Raw genomic sequence first — 20,352 nt, 5'->3', positions numbered from 1 at the left:
GGGATTAGGTATAATTTTTTTTTTTATAATTTGGTTTATTATTTTATGTAATGTTAGACTTTTTAATTTTTTGTCTTTTTAGATTCATTTAAAAAAAAAATTTTTTTAAAGTAATGTTAGATTTTTATTTTAATTGTAATTCAGGATTTTTTATTTGAATTGTAAGTTAGGATTATTTTAATTTATGTTATGGAGTTAATTTATGGTGTGTTAGGTTAGGGGGCTTAGTGGTTAGTTATTTGCGTTGTGGGGTTTGGCAGTTTAGGGGTTAATAGATTTATTAAGTTAATTGCTATGTGGGTTAATGGCGGATTAGGGGTTAAAAGTTTAAATAGATACTTTGCGACATGGGGGTTGGCGGATTAGGGGTTAATACATTAGTTATTGTCGTGGGGGGGTTGCGGTTGAGAGGTAGATATTGCACATGCGTTAGGTGTTTGATTTTATTTTAACAGTGAGCAAAGGGGAAAATATACGTGCCGCACTTGTATGCGGCGCCATATATGCGATCAATTGTAGTGTAAGGTCGGGTTACCATAGTAATCTATTAATGTTTTAGAAATCCAGCAATGGGTGGAAGCATTAACACAATGCTAACTTACACCTACACGAAAAGAGTGACCGCACGCAAAGCAGAAACCATTTCAATGGAAACCTGGTAATAAAATGGAGTCATAAATTACTTTTAACTGTCGACCACTTCAGGAGCATACGGCTCCATTTTTAATGGCTCAATGGAAGCGAGCCCTAGGTCGGGCAAATGCTTCTTGTATTTGGCGGAAGGTATCTCTTTCTGCCTTTAGGGTATAGTATGTTTGTCTGCTTTGAGATGTCGGAGCAGTTAGATATTAGTTATAAGCGCTTGTGAGACTAGTCAGTATTTGTGTTGTTGCTTTCTTTGGTGACAGGTGATAGTGGGCTGTGTATGCAGTGATTCCACCTCTTAGCACTGTCTTAGATGAGTGCCAGTATAGGTCGGTGCTATCCCTGTGTTGTGCATTATCGTTTGCGTATTCTATCCAGTATGATTTAAGTAGCTGCTGAAAGTCAGCTTTTTGGTAGAGGTAAGTGAGGAATCTCCATGATTTTCGGTGCATATCGGTAGGGTGTGTTTGAAGAAGTAGTCTAATTGGCGCATGATCAGAAAAAGTAATCTGCTGAATTGCAAGTTAGGGGATTTGAGGAGTCAAGGCAGATGATGTAAAGGAAATAATATGTATGGGAGAGGGTGTGATGGGTCTTTGAAACACATGTATAGTAAGGTCTGGGTGTTTTGGCCGCCATAAATCAAGGAGGCCTTGTCCATCTCTAAATCTTTTTATGGTTTGTACTTCTCTTTTATAGCAAGAGGGGTGTAGTGTAGTTGTGTTGGATTGTGTCGGGTCTACGAATTTGTCTAGCGGGCAATTTTGGGCTAGGTTAAAATCTCCAACCACTATTAGGAGCAGGTGACTGTGTAATGTGAGGAGCACTTGTAGCGACGTCCAGAAGTCCAGTTCAGGGTGATTTGGCCCGTACACATTGCAAAGGCAGTATGCTTTATTGTTAATATGGAGGTCTGCGATGATGTATCTCTCTTTCCGGTCTATTAGTGAATTTACAAAACTTATTGAGAGGCTTTTTTATGTTAAGATTGCCACTCCTCTCTTCCTGCCTTATGTTGGGGTATATAAAATGTTTCCTACCCATCTTATCTTTAGCTTTTCATGCTCCTCTTTAGTGAGGTGTGTCTCTTGTAGTAGGGCTATGTCATTGTGGATTGATTGTAGGTAGTGGAGGATTTTGCTTCTCTTAGTTCGTGAGGTGACACCCCCTACATTCCATGAAATTATGTTTAGTCCTGTGTACATAATGGAAGTGTGAATGCTATGCCTAAAGGATTAAGTGGACACACTTACCTAGTGACTCTGACAGTTTTACTGGGAGTAAGTACTGGTGCATGAGTAAAGGTGGATTGCCCGTAGGCTATGTAAGAATTGAGAGCATCTTGCAGCAAGTGTGGTGTATGAGATTGTGTAAAGCATATGGTATTTGTACTTACATAGCAACTGGGGAGAGGTAGGAGCATGTTGTACAGGTACTGGTGAGGCGCAGACGGGATTAAGAGCATGACACCCAAGATGCTGAGTCTGGTATTTTTCCTTAAACAATTAATAGCAAAAAATATTAAATATCAACAATATCAAAGAGTGGATAAGCCACCAAAGTGCAGAGTGTAAAATTGAATGCCTCTAAACAGTAAACAAGATTGTTCCGGGTAACCTGGTTACCCAGACCAGTGATACTAATGCTAATTAAAACTAAAACAAAAACAATACTTAAAACTGTTTGTGCCCTCTGTAGGGCAAAAGCAATGCTTAATTCTTGCCTACTTGATAGTTCTTATTATAAACCATACATTGAGTCCAATTGACAGTAGTAATACATAGGACGGTAGAAGAATGAATGTTTTTGTAACCGTCATTTTCTATGTAATTGGGGTTCCATCTTGCAGATATTTAATCATCTGTTGTGGGCTTGAGGTTCTGTGTCCAAATATGCTTGTAGTTGGAGTGCAAAAAATCTTTGGGCCTGATATTGTTTGCAGACAAAGTTTCGCAGGAAAGAGGAGGGAGACCTGCATTCCCTGTTCATAGAGCTTGGTACAGTAGGGGTCGAATTCCTTTCTCAGTTTCGTGACTTCTGATGAAATGTCCTGGAAGATTAAAAGCTTCATAGAGAAGATTGTTTTCCCATGCTCTGTGAATTATCAGGAAAAATTATCTTTACTCAGAGCTGATTCCTGATAATTCAGGCATTTAAATATGACCTGTCTGGGTCGGTTTGGTGCAGCTGCAAGGCCTCTTTCCAGTCCCACTCTATGTGCCCTTTCAATGTCCAGGGGGAGACTGTCAGGGTTTACTCTGAGGAGTCTGGGGAGAGTCAGGGCTGTAAATTTGAGTAGATCTTTAGGTTTAATTGCTTCAGGTACACCCAGCACTCTAATATTATTGCGCCTGCTTCTGTTCTATAAGTCATCAACTTTTTCTTGAAGAAGTTGATTCTGTTTCAATAAATTACTTATAGAGTTATTGGATGAGATTTGCCTGTCTTCAACATCAGAGATTCTTTGCTCTGCCTGGGTGAGCCTAATGGAGTACTGTAGAATGTCCGTGGTTAGTGTATCCATTCCGGCCTGGAGAGTCTCCATCTTTGGGAGGATGGTGCCGGTGGATGTGCGCCACAATTTCTCTTTTGCTCCCGGGAGTGTAGGGCAATGTTGGGCCCTTCACGCTGGTGTAGTCAGCTGGTACAGGTACTCTGTTGAGGGTGTCCAGCAAGGTCTGCACATGGGAGAGTGGGTGAAAGCAGGATTTTTATGCTGCTATTGAGCCGAGTTAACGGAGCTCTCGCTTCTTGCTTCTCGCTGCTAGCTCCTCCCAACCGGAAGTCCAAAGAGGTCGCTGTGTTACTTAATGTCAATATATGTGTTTGGAAAACTGTCACTGTGCCCCCCTGAATGGGTCAGCTTCAGGCTGTCTGGGAAAAGAAAATCCAACAAGGCAGTCACAAGCAAATGCAACATAGCTTAATCAAACCCTTTCTGATTCCCAGGGTGGTACTGGATTGAAAAGTTGTAAAGCTTAAAGGTTAAGCTCCATTGCAACAGCCTGCTGTTGTTCCCAGTCACTCAGTCCAGCCATGGTTAAGGCTGCAGTTTGTGCTTGGGCTCAGGTGGTGAATGGGCTTTCTTCCTTAGGTATGGATTCAGTAGATCTCACAACTCTTAGCTGACCCAGGTCATTCCCCAACAGTACTTCAGCCGACAGATCTTTCATGATCCCAGCCTCTATAGTACGGACTCCGGCACCCCAATCCTAATGCACCCAAGTGGTGGTTAACCAATGTATTGCTCACCCTGCCACCCAGATGACACCGCACCCAGACCTCCCCTTTGACTGAGCAGCAGTATTAGGGTTAGGGTAGTTCCATTGTCCCTTAACCCCTGGGCTGTTTGATCATCCAAAATTACTAACTGCCAGAGATTTTGCCAGTTTTCCTGGGCTGCTGTTTGGATGGGGTGTGCTCCATGGAGCACCTTCCCTTCATGAAGCACCCCCCATGAAGGGGTCTAAATCAATCAGTGGCTGCTGGTTCGATTCTGCACATAAGCTTACTGGGTAATGTGTATCAGCAACCAGATGGGGACTCCTGGACAGGTCCTGGTGGTGGCTGGGTCTATGTCTTCTGGGGCTTCCCTTGTGGGAAGTTGCTCCAGATGTGACTGATCTGATTGCACCCATAGCATAGAGCCTGGAGCCTCTTGTTTGGGGTTGAGATGCCATGCGCTGGGGTTGTCCATGGGGGGCAAACCACTTCACCCATTTGGTGTTTTGATATTTATTGGTCAGGCGAGCGAGTGGCATCCTCCACAGTTAGTAATTGTCAGTCCCTGACTCAGGAGCAGTGTAACTGTAAAATTTCTCCAGAAGTAACAGCAGTAGTGCATCCTACAGGGTAATTGCTTGGGATCCCTGCATCCATTTGGAAATGGCCCAGTGCAACCAGTAGGCCCACTCCACATGAGTGTCTTGCTCCTTTTTCCACAGGTCTCTGGGGTAGGCCTCTGGGATAATTACATATCTGGCCAGCAGTTTTTTCTTTTACTTGGCTTTAGTTCAGACTGTTTTTATTGGGGACTGCCCATTAAGCTTCGGTGGCTTGCCTTGTCGGTTTACTGGACAAAAATGTGACCCAGTCCATAGAGCCCACACCTTGTAGGTTACACTGCCTCTCAAAGTACTGCAGGTATCCGTCAATGTCCTGCTCATCCTCGCTGAAAAAGGTAAATGCACCAAAGGGCAGCTTCTTCATTCTTTCATTGCCCTCCTTGCTTGGTAACTTACTTGTATTTACGATGTGACTGGACCGTTACGTTGTACACCGGTTACTGTGGGGTAGATCGGACACGCCCCCCTGCATGCCTCACACTACAGCGATGCTGTCGAGCACAGCAGAAGTTTGGAGCGGAGCCACCGGAGACAAGAGGAAGCTGAGCCCGGGTCTTAGACACACTACAGAGAGGTAAGGGATCACAGCCATAGGCTGTTTGAGCACCGGTTGCTTCTATTTATCTTTGATAGTATCCCCTGCCATGTGTGTTAATACCCGTACGTCTGAAATATCACTGCCAAGTGTTTTTGGCCAGACTGGTGCTCGGACTGACTGCTGTACACCAGGCACTCTCCTTAGTGAGATAACTGACAGTTTAAACCCGGGTACATTACCAGTCACCTTTTGTATGTAATATTACTACATGTAAGAACTGTCAATTTTGACTTTAATACCGCTCACCATCTTTGTACAGTAAATTTCTTTTGTTGTGACTGTGTGTATATATAGGTATAGATATATATTATATAAAAAAAAAATCAGATTATGTAGAAATATTTATTTTTGAATAAATAGAACATACTCTTCTATGTAAAGAACATTGGAATATGATATATTTATATTTTCATGTTGGGTTAGCGCAAATGAGAATATGCGATATATATATGAGTAGGTTGTTAGATTTTTTTCCACTTTTTTTTCTCAATTGGATACTATGTGAAGGCGCACATGATATTCTAACTTCAGATATTTGCACTTGTCGGGTTACTGCTAAAGCTGAAATAGTTTACTTTTAACTTGTAATACCAGCGCAACCCGATGAGCGCAAAAAGCTTCTTCTAGCACAATTAACGCCTACAGCGGGATCGTTAATTTGCACTACACTCATAATCTAGCCTATAATTGGCTTTTATGATGGTGAGCTGAAAAACTCATATTGGCTTGAGTACTAAGCCAAAGGTGCACTAAACCTCTGCTCAGTTACTGGTGTTTTACTATAGTTTTGTATTAAAATATGAGTTGCAAACACTGCACACATACATAAACATACATACATACATATGTATGTACGTTTAAGTATGTGTGCACTGTTTGCAACTCATATTTTAATACAAAACTATAGTAAAACACCAGTAACTGAGCGGAGGTTTAGCGCACCTTTGGCTTATTACTCAAGCCAATTTATTTGCACACAAATCCACATATATGCAAACATACATTTGCACAAATAAACACACACACATATATTCAACTTTTAGCCCTTCTCCGTCAAGCACCTGATATATATCACATCCCTTTAAATCACTTTTAAAACATTTATTTAAATAATACAACTTTATTTTTGTAATTAATATGTTTACATATAAGTGAAATAAATGATTTTAATATGTTTTGATGGGTTTTGTAATCCATATATTCAAGTGCATACATTTTTCAGTGCACCACTTAACTCATCACTTACTATAGCTAATAGCGTTCCCTGCACTTGTAATACCAGATTGTGTGCTAATCTAAGCGCAAGGTTAGGTTATACTATTGATTGTGCTCCACTTGTAATCTTGGCCAAAATGTGTTGAGAAAATTGCTATATTAATTACATAATTTGTATTACTTTCTAATTCTGTTTACCTTCAACATCAGGATGCTTAAGAAGGATCAGCAGACCATACCGTAAGGTAGTGCTTACTGTTTCGGTACCAGCAGCAAATAAATCAAACGTGGTATTAACTGCACCATCCATGTGAAATTCAGTGTCTAAATTATCCTTCTCCTGAGTAGATGAGACACAAGATGGAAAAGATTAAATCATAATACAGAATGAATAAGATATTTTAATGGTGGAATTATGGGTAATAGCAATATTTCAGTTATTATTTAAGTTTTTAATTACAGTGCCAACCCTCTCATCCTTAATGTCATGGACATTACTCAATAATAAATAACTTATAATCACAGACAAAAAACAACAACAATAAATGTGATAAAAAGGATATAATGTGGCAAACAATGCTGGAGTTTTGATTTTCACAATATCTCAAAGAAAAAAGAAACAAATGATGGTGCAATATTGTTACATTATATTAAAAAATTGAACAACTGTGTAAGTTGTCTACTCACATAACCTTGAGCTATCTTAAGCTCAAGTAAAGTGCAGTCCTGATTCACAAGGCAGTCAGGATAAGCTCTCCCAAGTGAAAATTGCTGCTGCCAAATTGTAACTGTGTCTCCAAACACAAAGAAAAACACAATAGTGTGATACTGTGAAATAAACAGTGTTGTAAAACTGAATGAAATTGTACTCACACTTTTCAGGAGCTATAAAGCAGCTCCTGATATAATTGCAGACCTGATATAGGCTATCAGGGAAGCCAACAGTAAGGAAACCACTTCCTTACAAAATATTTATTAAAATTTTAAAAACATGTGAAATAGACTAAATGAATATCAGGACATATCATCACTTAGGGCTATACACGATTCGCCCATTAACCAGAATGGTATCTCAAGTCTCCAAGGAGGATGGTAACGGATTGTAGCAGCAAAGTATCCGTTTGGTTACCAGTCCCTGTTAGAAGCCAAGCTCTTCACTGTGAAGTCACTGACTTCACGCTACCTGACATACGTTTCGCCATGCCCACGTGGCTTTTTCAAGGGTTTCGTATCAGCGGTCCGGATGACTTCTTCTTTTAAGCGAACTTGAACAAATAGGAGGTCTTTCTTTTTCAGTCCCATATTTAAGGTGGAATGTTAATCCATATTTGAACATTATATCTACTAATTCATATCAAGGAAGAACATTACATTCTATATATTATTTTTACCTTCATTAGTATATCTTATATAATAGCAATAATATAATCTACATTATGCATTGTTATAAAACATCTAAACAATAATAAAGACATCATTTTATATTCATTAATGCTAGTAGTACAGACATCGTTTCATGTTAAAAAGTGACATAGTTCAAAACCAATATTCATTCCATTGGGAACTAGGGTACTTAGTTTGAAGATCCACTTAATTTTATTATTTGGACAACTCTTTGTCCCTATCTGACCCTCTCTAATTGCTTTCTATTTTTCTAATTCCCATAAAAATTAACCCATTGGGATCCTGATTATGTTTTTCTTTGAAATGTGCAGTCACAGGATGTTTGACGGAACCTTTCTTTATGCTATATATGTGTTCAAATATCCTTGTTTTTTATAATCTAGTAGTTTTACCTATATAAAACCAATTACAACTACAGATCAAAGGGTAAACTATATATACACTGTTGCAGGTTATAAGTTGTTTAATATCATATTTTTCTTTCATGTAATTAGCAAGAGTCCATGAGCTAGTGACGTATGGGATATACATTCCTACCAGGAGGGGCAAAGTTTCCCGAACCTCAAAATGCCTATAAATACACCCCTCACCACACCCACAAATCAGTTTTACAAACTTTGCCTCCTATGGAGGTGGTGAAGTAAGTTTGTGCTAGATTCTACGTTGATATGCGCTCCGCAGCAGGTTGCAGCCCGGTTTTCCTCTCAGCGTGCAGTGAATGTCAGAGGGATGTGAGGAGAGTATTGCCTATTTGAATTCAATGATCTCCTTCTACGGGGTCTATTTCATAGGTTCTCTGTTATCGGTCATAGAGATTCATCTCTTACCTCCCTTTTCAGATCGACGATATACTCTTATATATACCATTACCTCTACTGATTCTCGTTTCAGTACTGGTTTGGCTTTCTACTACTTGTAGATGAGTGTCCTGGGGTAAGTAAGTCTTATTTTCTGTGACACTCTAAGCTATGGTTGGGCACTTTTATATAAAGTTCTAAATATATGTGTTCAAACATTTATTTGCCTTGACTCAGGATGTTCAACATTCCTTATTTCAGACAGTCAGTTTCATATTTGGGATAATGCATATGAATTAATCAATTTTTTTCTTACCTTAAAATTTGACTTTTTTCCTGTGGGCTATTAGGCTCGCGGGGGCTGAAAATGCTTCATTTTATTGCGTCATTCTTGGCGCGGACTTTTTTGGCGCAAATTTTTTTTTTCTGTTTCCGGCGTCATACGTGTCACCGGAAGTTGCGTCATTTTTTGACGTTTTTTTGCGCCAAAAGTGTCGGCGTCCGGATGTGGCGTCATTTTTGGCGCCAAAAGCATTTAGGCGCCAAATAATGTGGGCGTCTTTTTTGGCGCTAAAAAATATGGGCGTCACTATTGTCTCCACATTATTTAAGTCTCATTATTTATTGCTTCTGGTTGCTAGAAGCTTGTTCACTGGCATTTTTTCCCATTCCTGAAACTGTCATTTAAGGAATTTGATCAATTTTGTTTTATATGTTGTTTTTTCTATTACATATTGCAAGATGTCTCCGTTTGTCCCTGAGTCAGAAGCCACTTCTGGAAAAATGCTTAACTGAGTTTCAGTTCTACCAAAGCTAAGTTCATTTATTTTAAATGTTATAAATGTTTATCTTTAGCTATGGTTTGTAATAAGTTATTATGATATACTTTTACATGCAGATTCCATTAGTATTTATGCTTTATACATTTCCATTCTTAAGTGCAAGAAATGTTTAGAAGATTTATAAGAAATATTTTTTCTGATTAAGGCTATGTCTGACTTCGTGCCTTCTAATACAATTTTTAGGTCTTTTTCACTTCTTTTTTAATTATTGAAGTTTCAAATGACCAACAACATACTGATTTATCCTTCCCTGATGATGTTTTTTTCTCTTTCAGAAATTCTCTTCATCAGATATTGACACTAACAAATCTACTTTTTTATATAATTTTTTTATTATTAAAGTACATTTGTTCTTTGTTGAAGAGGTGTTGATTATTTTGGATATTAAGGTAACTAGTTCTTTAAGACTAGCTGACACTATTTCTGCCTTTTTATTTCTTCTGTGATTTCAGAGGTTTTCTTTCCAATTCCCCATACTAGGGAATGGAATAGGCTGAGAATTTTCTTTTATTTTTAAACTATATTCTTTGTCAGCAGTTAAATTCAATTTGGAGGGTTCTCCAATTTATTGGAGCTATCTCTACTCCTACTAATTATGCTATTGTTTTTATAGCAAAATAGTATTTATTTTCCTTTATATAGTTGTATCTTATTTTTGGAAAATTATTTAGTTTCAGGTACTTTTCTTGGTCCTGTGATATTGCAATTGCTTCATTTTTTCTGTTTACTTTAAGATCAAGTATCAGATCATGATTTATTTTAGCATTGTTAAGGGTCAACATTTACTAGACTAGGTGCCGTTGCATTTGTCTTGTTGTTTTGCATTTTGCAAGTCCTCTGTTTTGACTGGTCCTTTAAACTGGACTATCATGCTAATGATTTCATTTGTGTCTTCATTTTATTGAATATATTCGCAAATGAGGGTTAATCTATGTCTTTAGCTATTTTAGCTAGAAGAATTCTGTGATTTAAAAAAAAAAAAAAAAAAAGAAAATCCATATTTCTTTTGTTCTAAGATAATCAATTATAATTGGATTCAATTCTTAACTGTTACTATGGGCTTCAAGATTGAGTTCTAAGACTAAAACTTTAAGCTTATACTAGTTTGATTGTTCTTATTAAGGAACGAATCCTGAGTTCTTTCCCAAGTAAAATGTTTTTAATTGGGGTTCGAAATTAGCTCCCTAATGTTGCGATGCACGTGCCGTATTCCAGCTTGGCTGGTAAGGGGCAGGTTAAGACTTCTTTGAAATTTATTTGGTTCTATTTTGTCCAAATTTCTTTGATTTTATTCCAGTAAGGCTAACACTTTCTTTCAGTGTGTTTCTGTCCTATATATTTTGGATACTGTTGAGGCATGGCTGGGTACCCATGGGGTTCAAGCGCTGCTCAGACCTGGAATCTTCTGGGATTTTTTATTGATGGTTTATGTCACTATCTTTGTCTCTATCAGACAAGGGACAATTTGTATTGGGTTCCGTCTGTCGGTACCTTTAGTCTCTATTATTTCCTTCAGTTGCTATATATGCATAGAAGTTTTAACAGCATTGGATTCAATTCCCTTTGCTCATTTTCAATGGAAAGATCCTTTCCAGCTTTTTATGAGTGTTGTTTTCTTCAAGAACATGGTTGGAGGATCAATTAACCAAAAAGTTTGTTGATTCCTCAGACAAGAGTAACCTTTTTTTAGATTTCCGGATAGATTCAGTGTCCATGACTCTGTCTCTGTTGGACAGGAGACGTCTGAAATTGGTTTCAGCTTATCGAAACCTACAGTCTCAATCATTCCCTTCGGTAGCCTTATGCATGGAAATTCTAGGTTCTTATGACTGCTGCATTGGACGTGTTCCCCTTTGCTCATTTTCACATGCGACCTCTTCAGCTCTGTATGCTGAACCAGTGGTGCCGGGATTATACAAAGATATCTCATTTAATATCTTTAAAACTGATTGTTCGACACCCTCTGACGTGGTACAGACCACCATCGTTTAGTTCAGGGGGCTTCTTTTTTTCTTCCAACCTGGACTGTGATCTCAACAGATGCAAGTCTGACAGGTTGGGGAGCTGTATGGGGGTTTCTGACAGCACAAGGGGTTTGGGAAATCTCAGGAGGTGAGATTACCAATCAATATTTTGGAACTCCATGCAATTTTCAGAAGCTCTTCAGTCATGGCCTCTTCTAAAGAGAGAATCGTTCATTTGTTTTCAGACAGACAATGTCACAACTGTGGCATATATCAATCATCAAGGAGGGACTCACAGTCCTCTGGCTATGAAAGAAGTATCTCGAATACTGATATGGGCGGAATCCAGCTCCTGTCTAATCTCTGCGGTTCATATCCCAGGTATTGACAATTGGAAAGCGGATTATCTCAGTCGCCAAACGTTACATCCGGGCGAGTGGTCTCTTCACCCAGAGGTGTTTCTTCAGATTGTTCAAATGTGGGGACTTCCAGAAATAGATCTGATGGCTTCTCATCTAAACAAGAAACTTCCCAGGTATCTGTCCAGATCCAGGGATTCTCAGGCGGAAGCAGTGGATGCATTGTCACTTCCTTGGAAGTATCATCCTGCCTATATCTTTCCGCCCCTAGTTCTTCTTCCAAGAGTAATCTCCAAGATTCTGAAGGAATGCTCGTTTTTTCTGATGGTGGCTCCAGCATGGTCTCACAGGTTTTGGTATACGGATCTTGTCCGCATGGCTTCTTGCCAACCGTGGACTCTTCCGTTAAGACCAGACCTTCTGTCACAAGGTCCTTTTTTACCATCTGGATCTCAAATCCTTAAATTTAAAGGTATGGAGATTGAACGCTTGATTCTTAGTCAAAGAGGTTTCTCTGACTCTGTGATTAATACTATGTTACAGGCTCGTAGATCTGTATCTAGGAAGATATATTATCGAGTCTGGAAGACTTACATTTCTTGGTGTCTTTCTCATCATTTTTTCCTGGCATTCTTTTAGAATTCCGAGAATTTTTCAGTTTCTTCAGGATGGTTTGGATAAAGGTTTGTCTGCAAGTTCCTTGAAAGGACAAATCTCTGCTCTTTCTGTTCTTTTTCACAGAAGGATTGCTATTCTTCCTGATATTCATTGTTTTGTACAAGCTTTGGTTCGTATAAAACCTGTTATTAAGTCAATTTCTCCTCCTTGGAGTTTGAATTTGGTTCTGGGGGCTCTTCAAGCTCTTCCGTTTGAACCTATGCATTCACTGGACATTAAATTACTTTCTTGGAAAGTTTTGTTTTCTTTTGGCCATCTCTTCTGCTAGAAGAGTTTCTGAATTATCTGCTCTTTCTTGTGAATCTCCTTTTCTGATTTTCCATCAGGATAAGGCGGTGTTGCGAACTTCTTTTAAATTTTTACCTAAGGTTGTGAATTCTAACAACATTAGTAGAGAAATTGTGGTTCCTTCATTATGTCCTAATCCTAAGAATTCTAAGGAGAGATCATTGCATTCTTTGGATGTAGTTAGAGCTTTGAAATATGTTGAAGCTACTAAGAATTTCCGAAAGACTTCTAGTCTATTTGTTATCTTTTCCGGTTCTAGGAAAGGTCAGAAGGCCTCTGCCATTTCTTTGGCATCTTGGTTGAAATCTTTAATTCATCATGCTTATGTCGAGTCGGGTAAATCTCCGCCTCAAAGGATTACAGCTCATTCTACTAGGTCAGTTTCTACTTCCTGGGCGTTTAGGAATGAAGCTTTGATTGATCAGATTTGCAAAGCAGCAACTTGGTCTTCTTTGCATACTTTTACTAAATTCTACCATTTTGATGTGTATTCTTCTTCTGAAGCAGTTTTTGGTAGAAAAAATACTTCAGGCAGCTGTTTCAGTTTTATTCTTCTGCTTACAATTTCAGTTTTCTTCATTTTAAGATTTAAACTTTATTTTGGGTGTGGATTATTTTTCAGTGGAATTGGCTGTCTTTATTTTTTCCCTCCCTCTCTAGTGACTCTTGCGTGGAAGATCCACATCTTGGGTAGTCATTATCCCATACGTCACTAGCTCATGGACTCTTGCTAATTACATGAAAGAAAACATAATTTATGTAAGAACTTACCTGATAAATTCATTTCTTTCATATTAGCAAGAGTCCATGAGGCCCACCCTTTTTTGTGGTGGTTATGATTTTTTTGTATAAAGCACAATTATTCCAATTCCTTGTTTTTTATGCTTTCGCACTTTTTTCTTATCACCCCACTTCTTGGCTATTCGTTAAACTGATTTGTGGGTGTGGTGAGGGGTGTATTTATAGGCATTTTGAGGTTTGGGAAACTTTGCCCCTCCTGGTAGGAATGTATATCCCATACGTCACTAGCTCATGGACTCTTGCTAATATGAAAGAAATGAATTTATCAGGTAAGTTCTTACATAAATTATGTTTTTCTTTCTATTTTTTGAATCGAAAAAAATCCTATTTTTTCTTTTCTGCATTAGAGATGTTGCTACAGGCTGCACAATTCTTACAATATTTAAAGCCCTTCATATCCGTTAGCCAATTGCCTGAAGCCCTGTCTCTTATAAAGCTATGAGTTAGTTGGTCCTTAAGATTATGTGCTTTTAAAAAAATTATCGTCTAGATTACGAGTTTTGCGTTAGAGGCTATGAGTTGCTAACGAGCAGTTTATGCTCACGGCTCACTTACAGACAGCGCTGGTATTATGGGCTTTTAAAACCCGGCGTTAACAGACAAAAAGTGAGCGTTGAGCAACATTTTGCTCCACATCTCACTCCAAAACCAGCGCTGCTTACGTTAACGTTAACGCAGCCCCATTGATTCCTATGGGGAAATAAAATTTAGGTTTACACCTAACACCCTAACCCCAAGTCTAAACACCCTTAATCTTACATTTATTAACCCCTAATCTGCAGCCCTCGACATCGCTGACACCTACATTAAAACTATTAACCCCTAATCTGCCGCTCCGGACATCGCCGCCACCTACATTATACTTATTAACCCCTAATCTGCTGCCCCAACATCGCCGACACCTACATTATAATTATTAACCCCTAATCTGCCGCCCCCAACGTCGCCGCCACTATTCTAAATGTATTAACCCCTAAACCTAAGTATAACCCTAACCCCCCTTACTTAAATATATTTTAAATAAATCTAAATACAATTCCTATCATTAACTAAATTATTCCTATTTAAAACTAAATACATACCTTTAAAATAAACCCTAAGTTAGCTACAATATAACTAATAGTTACATTGTATCCAGCTTAGGGTTTATTTTTATTTTACAGGCAAGTTTGTATTTATTTTAACTAGGTAGAATAGTTACTAAAAAAGGTATTAACCATTTAATAAACTACCTAGCTAAAATAAAGACAAATTAACCTGTAAAATAAAACCTAACCTAAGTTACACTAACACCTAACACTACACTATAATTAAATTAATTCCCTAAATTAAATACAATTAAATAAAATTAACTAAAGTGCAAAAAAACAAACACTAAATTACAGAAAATAATAAACAAATTACAAGATTTTTAAACTAATTACACCTAATCTAACCCCCCTAACAAAATAAAAAAGTCCCCCCAAAATAAAAAAGCCCTACCCTACATTAAAATACAAATAGCCCTTAAAAGGGCCTTTTGCGGGGCATTCCCCGAAAGTAATCAGCTCTTTTACCTGTAACAAAAATTACAAATCCCCCCCAACATTAAAGCCCACCACCCACACAACCAACCCTACTCTAAAACCCACCCAATACCCCCTTAAAAAAACCTAGCACTAACCCCTTGAAGATCACCTTACCGGGAGAAATCTTCATCCAACCGGGCCGAAGTCCTCAACGAAGCCGGGACAAGTCTTCATCCAAGCCGGGCGAAGTTGTCCTCCAGACGGGCAGAAGTCTTCATCCAGACGGCATCTTCTATCTTCATCCATCCGGCGCGGAGCGGGTCCATCTTCAAGACATCCAACGTGGAGCATCCTCTTCATCCGACGGCTAACACTGAATGAAGGTTCCTTTAAATTACGTCATCCAAGATGGCATCCCTTCAATTCCGATTGGCTTAAGGTAGAAAAAATCCTATTGGCTGATGCAATCAGCCAATAGGATTAAGCTGGCATTCTATTGGCTGATTGGAACAGCCAATAGAATGCCAGCTCAATCCTATTGGCTGATTGGATCAGCCAATAGGATTGAACTTCAATCCTATTGGCTGATTGCATCAGCCAATAGGATTTTTTCTACCTTAATTCCGATTGGCTGATAGAATTCTATTAGCCAATCAGAATTGAAGGGACGCCATCTTGGATGACATAATTTAAAGGAAACTTCATTCAGTGTTAGCCGTTGGATGAAGAGGATGCTCTGCGTCGGATGTCTTGAAGATGGACCGCTCCGCGCCAGATGGATGAAGATAGAAGATGCCGTCTGGATGAAGACTTCTGCCTGTCTGGAGGACCACTTCGCCCGGCTTGGATGAAGACTTCTCCCAGCTTCGTTGAGGACTTCAGCCCGGTAAGGTGATCTTCAATGGGTTAGTGTTAGTTTTTTTTAAGGGGGTATTGGGTGGGTTTTAGAGTAGGGTTGGTTGTGTGGGTGGTGGGTTTTAATGTTGGGGGGGATTTGTAATTTTTTTTACAGGTAAAAGAGCTGATTACTTTGGGGCAATGCCCCGCAAAAGGTCCTTTTAAGGGCTATTTGCAATTTAATATAGGGTAGGGCTTTTTTATTTTGGGGGGCTTTTTTATTTTGTTAGTGGGATTAGATTAGGTGTAATTAGTTTAAAAAATTTGTAATTTGTTTATTATTTTCCGTAATTTAGTGTTTTATTTTTTTGTACTTTAGCTAATTTTATTTAATTGTATTTAATTTAGGGAATTAATTTAATTATAGTGTAGTTAGTGTAGGTAGGTGTCGGCGATGTTAGGGATGGCAGATTAGGAGTTAATAATATTTAACTAATGTTTGCGAGGCGGGAGTCCGGCGTTTTAGGGGTTAATATATTTATTATAGTGGTGGGGATATCCGGATTGGCAGATTAGGGGTTAAAAAATTGTTTTTAGTGTTTGCGATGCGGGAGGGCCTCGGTTTAGGGGTTAATAGGTAGTTTATGGGTGTTAGTGTACTTTTTAGCATTTTAGTTAAGAGTTTTATGTTACAGCGTTTTAGTGTAAAACTCTTAACTACTGACTTTAAAATGCGGTACCAGTCTTGACAGGAGAGGGTCTACCGCTCACTTTTTGGCAGACTCGTAATACCGGCGCTATGCAAGTCCCATTGAAAAAAGAGGATACGCAATTTACGTAAGTGGATTTGCGGTATTTTCAAGTCTGGCCAAAAAAGCGTTAAAAAGCAGCATTAGGACCGACTAACGCTGCTTTTTAAGCTTACCGTAAAACTCGTAATCTAGGTGATTATTAGGTCTATCAGGAAGGATTGAACTACAAGTTGAATCCCTTTTTAAAATTCCCCAATGTTTGTCTATAATACCTTTTATTTCCTTTTTCTGATTATTGTAATTGAAGATAAAATTTAGATTGTTATTTTCAGTCCATCTTTTTCTTTCTTTATATTTTAACTCTTCACATCTTTCTAATTTTCCAATCTCATTGATTGTATTATCTAAATTCTTTGAAGCCTTTATCCAAGAAACATTTTTTTAAATTTGTGCTTGGTCAAAATAAATATCACTCAGCTAGATAACAAGTCTGTGCATTCGTCTTTTAACACTAAAGATTTGGCATTTTCAGGGTTAAAACAGTAACGCAGCCATTACGAGTCTTGCCGGTATCGGTGTATTGCAAGCCTTTTAGCCTGTAACGCAACGTCAGTACCGCACTCGTAAATATTTCATTTTTTTCATGGGATTCCCATAGCGCTGCTATTACGAGTTTTGCGGTGAGGCTAAAAAACTTGTGTTACAGCCTAAAATGACAAAATCCGTAACGCCATCTAAAAGCAGTAGTTATGAGTTTTACGCTTCAAATCTGTAACATAAAACTCACAACTAAACTGCTACAAAGTACACTAAACACCCATAAACTAACCCCTAAACCGAGGACCTCCCGCATCGCAATTACTATATTAAACGTATTAACCCCTAATCTACCACTCCTGACACTAAAAAAATTATTAACCATTATTCCGCCACTCCCCTACATTGTCACCACTATAATAAAGTTATTAACCCCTAAACCGCCACCCTCCCGCATAGCAAACACTATTTAAATTTTATTAACCCCTAATATGCCGTGCGCCCACATCGCCCCCACTATATTAAAGTTATTAAGCCCTACACCGCCGCCACTATAATAAACCTATTAACCCCTAAACTGGAAGCCCCCACAATGAAATATACTAAAGTAAACTATTAACCCCTAAACTGAAAGCCACCCACATCGCAATAAACTAAATTAAACTAGTAACCCCTAAACCTAACGCCCCCCTAATTTTATATTAAAATTACAATTTCCCTATCTCAAATTAAATTAAAAAGTACCTGTCAAATTAAAAGAACTAAGTTTAAACTAACAATTAAACTAATAAAATTATTAAACTAAAATTAAACTAACTACCAATTAAATAAAACTAATCTACACATTAAAAAAATCCCAACACTACTTTAAAAATTACAAAGTATCTAATTGAAAGGGGCCTTTTATCGGTCATTGCCCCAAAGATATCAGCTCTATTCCCTAAACAAATACAAAGACCCTCTAAACAGTAAAAACCCACCACCCAACCAACCCCGCCCCCCCAAAAAAAAACAATTCTAAAAAAACCTAATCTACCCATTGCCCTGAAAAGGGCATTTGTATGGGTATTGCCCTTAAAAGGGCATTTAGCTATTTTGCTGCCCAAACCCTATTCTAAAAAAAAAACACACCCAAAAACCCTTAAAAAAAACTAACACTAACCCCCCGACATCCAGGCAGCCCCTTCTATCTTCATCCAGGCAGCAAAGTCCTCATTCAATCGGCCTCTTCTATCTTCATTCAGGCAGCATCTTCTATATTGATCCCGGCAGCATGGAGCGGGTCCATCCTAAAGACATCCGGCGTGGAGCATCCTCTTCATACAGTCGCCACCGTACATTGAATCTTCAATGCAAGGTATGTGATTCAAGGAATTAGCAGCTCTAATTCCTATTGGCTGATTCAAATTTTTCAGCCAATAGGAATGCAAGGGACACCATCTTGAATCGTGTACCTTGCATTGAAGATTCAGTGTATGGCAGCGACCGTATTAATAGGATGCTCTGCACCGGATGTCATCAGGATGGACCCGCTCCACGCCGCCCGGATCAAGATTGAAGATACTGCCTGGATGAAGATAGAAGAGGCCGTCTGGATGAAGACTTCTCATCGCCTGGATGAGGACTTTGCCACCTAGATGAAGATAGAAGAGGCCATCTGGATGAAGACTTCTCGCTGCCTGGATGAAGATCGTTCAAGCAGGACTTCAAAAACTGTAAGTGGATTGTTGGGGGTTAGTGTTAGGTTTTTTTTTTGTTTTTTTTGGGGTGTTTTTTTTTAGATTAGAGTTTGGGCAGCAAAAGAACTAAATACCCTTTTAAGGGCAATGCCCATACAAATGCCTTTTTCAGGGCAAAGGGAAGATTAGGTTTTTTTGGAAAGTTTTTTTATTTTGTAGGTTTGGGGGGTGGGGGTTTGTAATGTTAGTGGGTCTTTGTATTTTTTTTTTCAGGTAAAAGAGCTGTTTAACTTAGGCCAATGCCCTACAATAGGCCCTTTTAAGGGCTATTGGTAGTTTATTCTAGATTAGATTTTTTATTTTAGGGTGTTTTTTTTTTTTAAATGGGTATTAAAATAGGAATAATTTTTATTATTTTTGATTATTTGTTTGTTATTTTGTGCAATGTATTTTTTTTCGTTTTCGGGTGTTTTTTTTTAGATTAGGGCTTTGGCAGCAAAAGAGCTAAATGCCCTTTTAAGGGCAATGCCCATACAAATGCCCCATTAAGGGCAATGGGTAAATTAGGTTTTACTTTTTTATTTGTGGGTTTGGGGGGTGGGGGATTTTAATACTGTTATGGGGTGTTTGTTTTTCTTTTGTTGGAAAAGGGCTATTATCTTTAGGGCAATGGCCTACAAAATGGCCTTTTAAGGGCCCATAAAAGACCCTTTTAAGGGCCCTTGGTAGTTTATTAAAGATTAGGGTTTTTTATTTTGGGGTGTGTTTTTTTTTTAAAGGGTATTAGAATAGGAATATTTTTTATTGTTTTGCACAATTTCATTTGAAATTTTTTGTAATGGTAGTTTTTTTCTTTTTTGTAATGTTAAGTTTTAGTCTAAGGCAGCTTAGGTTTTTTTCCACAGGTAAGTTTGTATTTTTTTTAACTAGGTAGTGTGTATTTATTTTAACTAGGTAGTGTTAATAACTATTTACTAACTAGTCTACCTAGTTAAAATAAATACAAACTTACCTGTGAAATAAAAATAAAACCTAAGCTAGCTACAATATAACTATTCGTTATATTGTAACTAGCTTAAGTTTTATTTCACAGGTAAGTATTTAGTTTTAAATAGGAATTATTTAGTTAATAAATGTAACTTTAGTTTAGCTCTATTTTAATTATGTTAAAGTTAGGGAGTGTTAGGGTTAGGGTTACATTAGGCTTAGGGTTACGTTAGGGTTAGGTTTAGGAGTTAATATAGTTTAATTTAGGTTGTTGCGATGTGGGGGGCTGGCGGTTTAGGGGTTAATAGGTTTATTTAGTGTAAGTGATGTGGGAGGCCAGAGGTTTAGGGGTTAATAGCTTTATTTAGTTGCAGTGATGTCGGGGAGCGGCGGAAGAGGGGTTCATAGATTTATAGTGTGGGCGATGTTGGGGTGCAGGGGAATATCGGTTAATAACTTTAGTATAGTGGCCCCAAGCCAGATTAGGGGTTAATAGTTTTATTTAGGTGGCAGTGATATCAGAAGTAGCAGATTAGGGGTTAATAACATTATGTAGGTGTCAGCGATGTCGGGAGCAGCGGATTAGGGGTGTTTAGACTCTGAGTTTATGTTAGGG

At 38.3% G+C, this 20,352-nt stretch overlaps 1 protein-coding gene across 1 annotated transcript in view; it reads right to left on the bottom strand.

Moving 5' to 3' along the window:
- LOC128666935 (cytochrome P450 2G1) overlaps positions 1–20,352 on the bottom strand; it is a 136,657-nt gene that overhangs the window by 29,214 nt on the left and 87,091 nt on the right. Inside the window, exon 6 of the mRNA XM_053721756.1 lies at positions 6,502–6,643. Coding sequence (XP_053577731.1) covers positions 6,502–6,643 — 142 coding nt within the window. The remainder of the gene's footprint in view (positions 1–6,501; positions 6,644–20,352) is intronic.

The sequence above is a fragment of the Bombina bombina genome, chromosome 7 (assembly GCF_027579735.1).
Source record: "Bombina bombina isolate aBomBom1 chromosome 7, aBomBom1.pri, whole genome shotgun sequence".
Classification (NCBI taxonomy): Eukaryota; Metazoa; Chordata; class Amphibia; order Anura; family Bombinatoridae; genus Bombina; species Bombina bombina.
The sequence above is the reverse complement of the archived record's forward strand: the minus strand, read 5'-3'. Positions and strand labels throughout refer to the sequence as shown.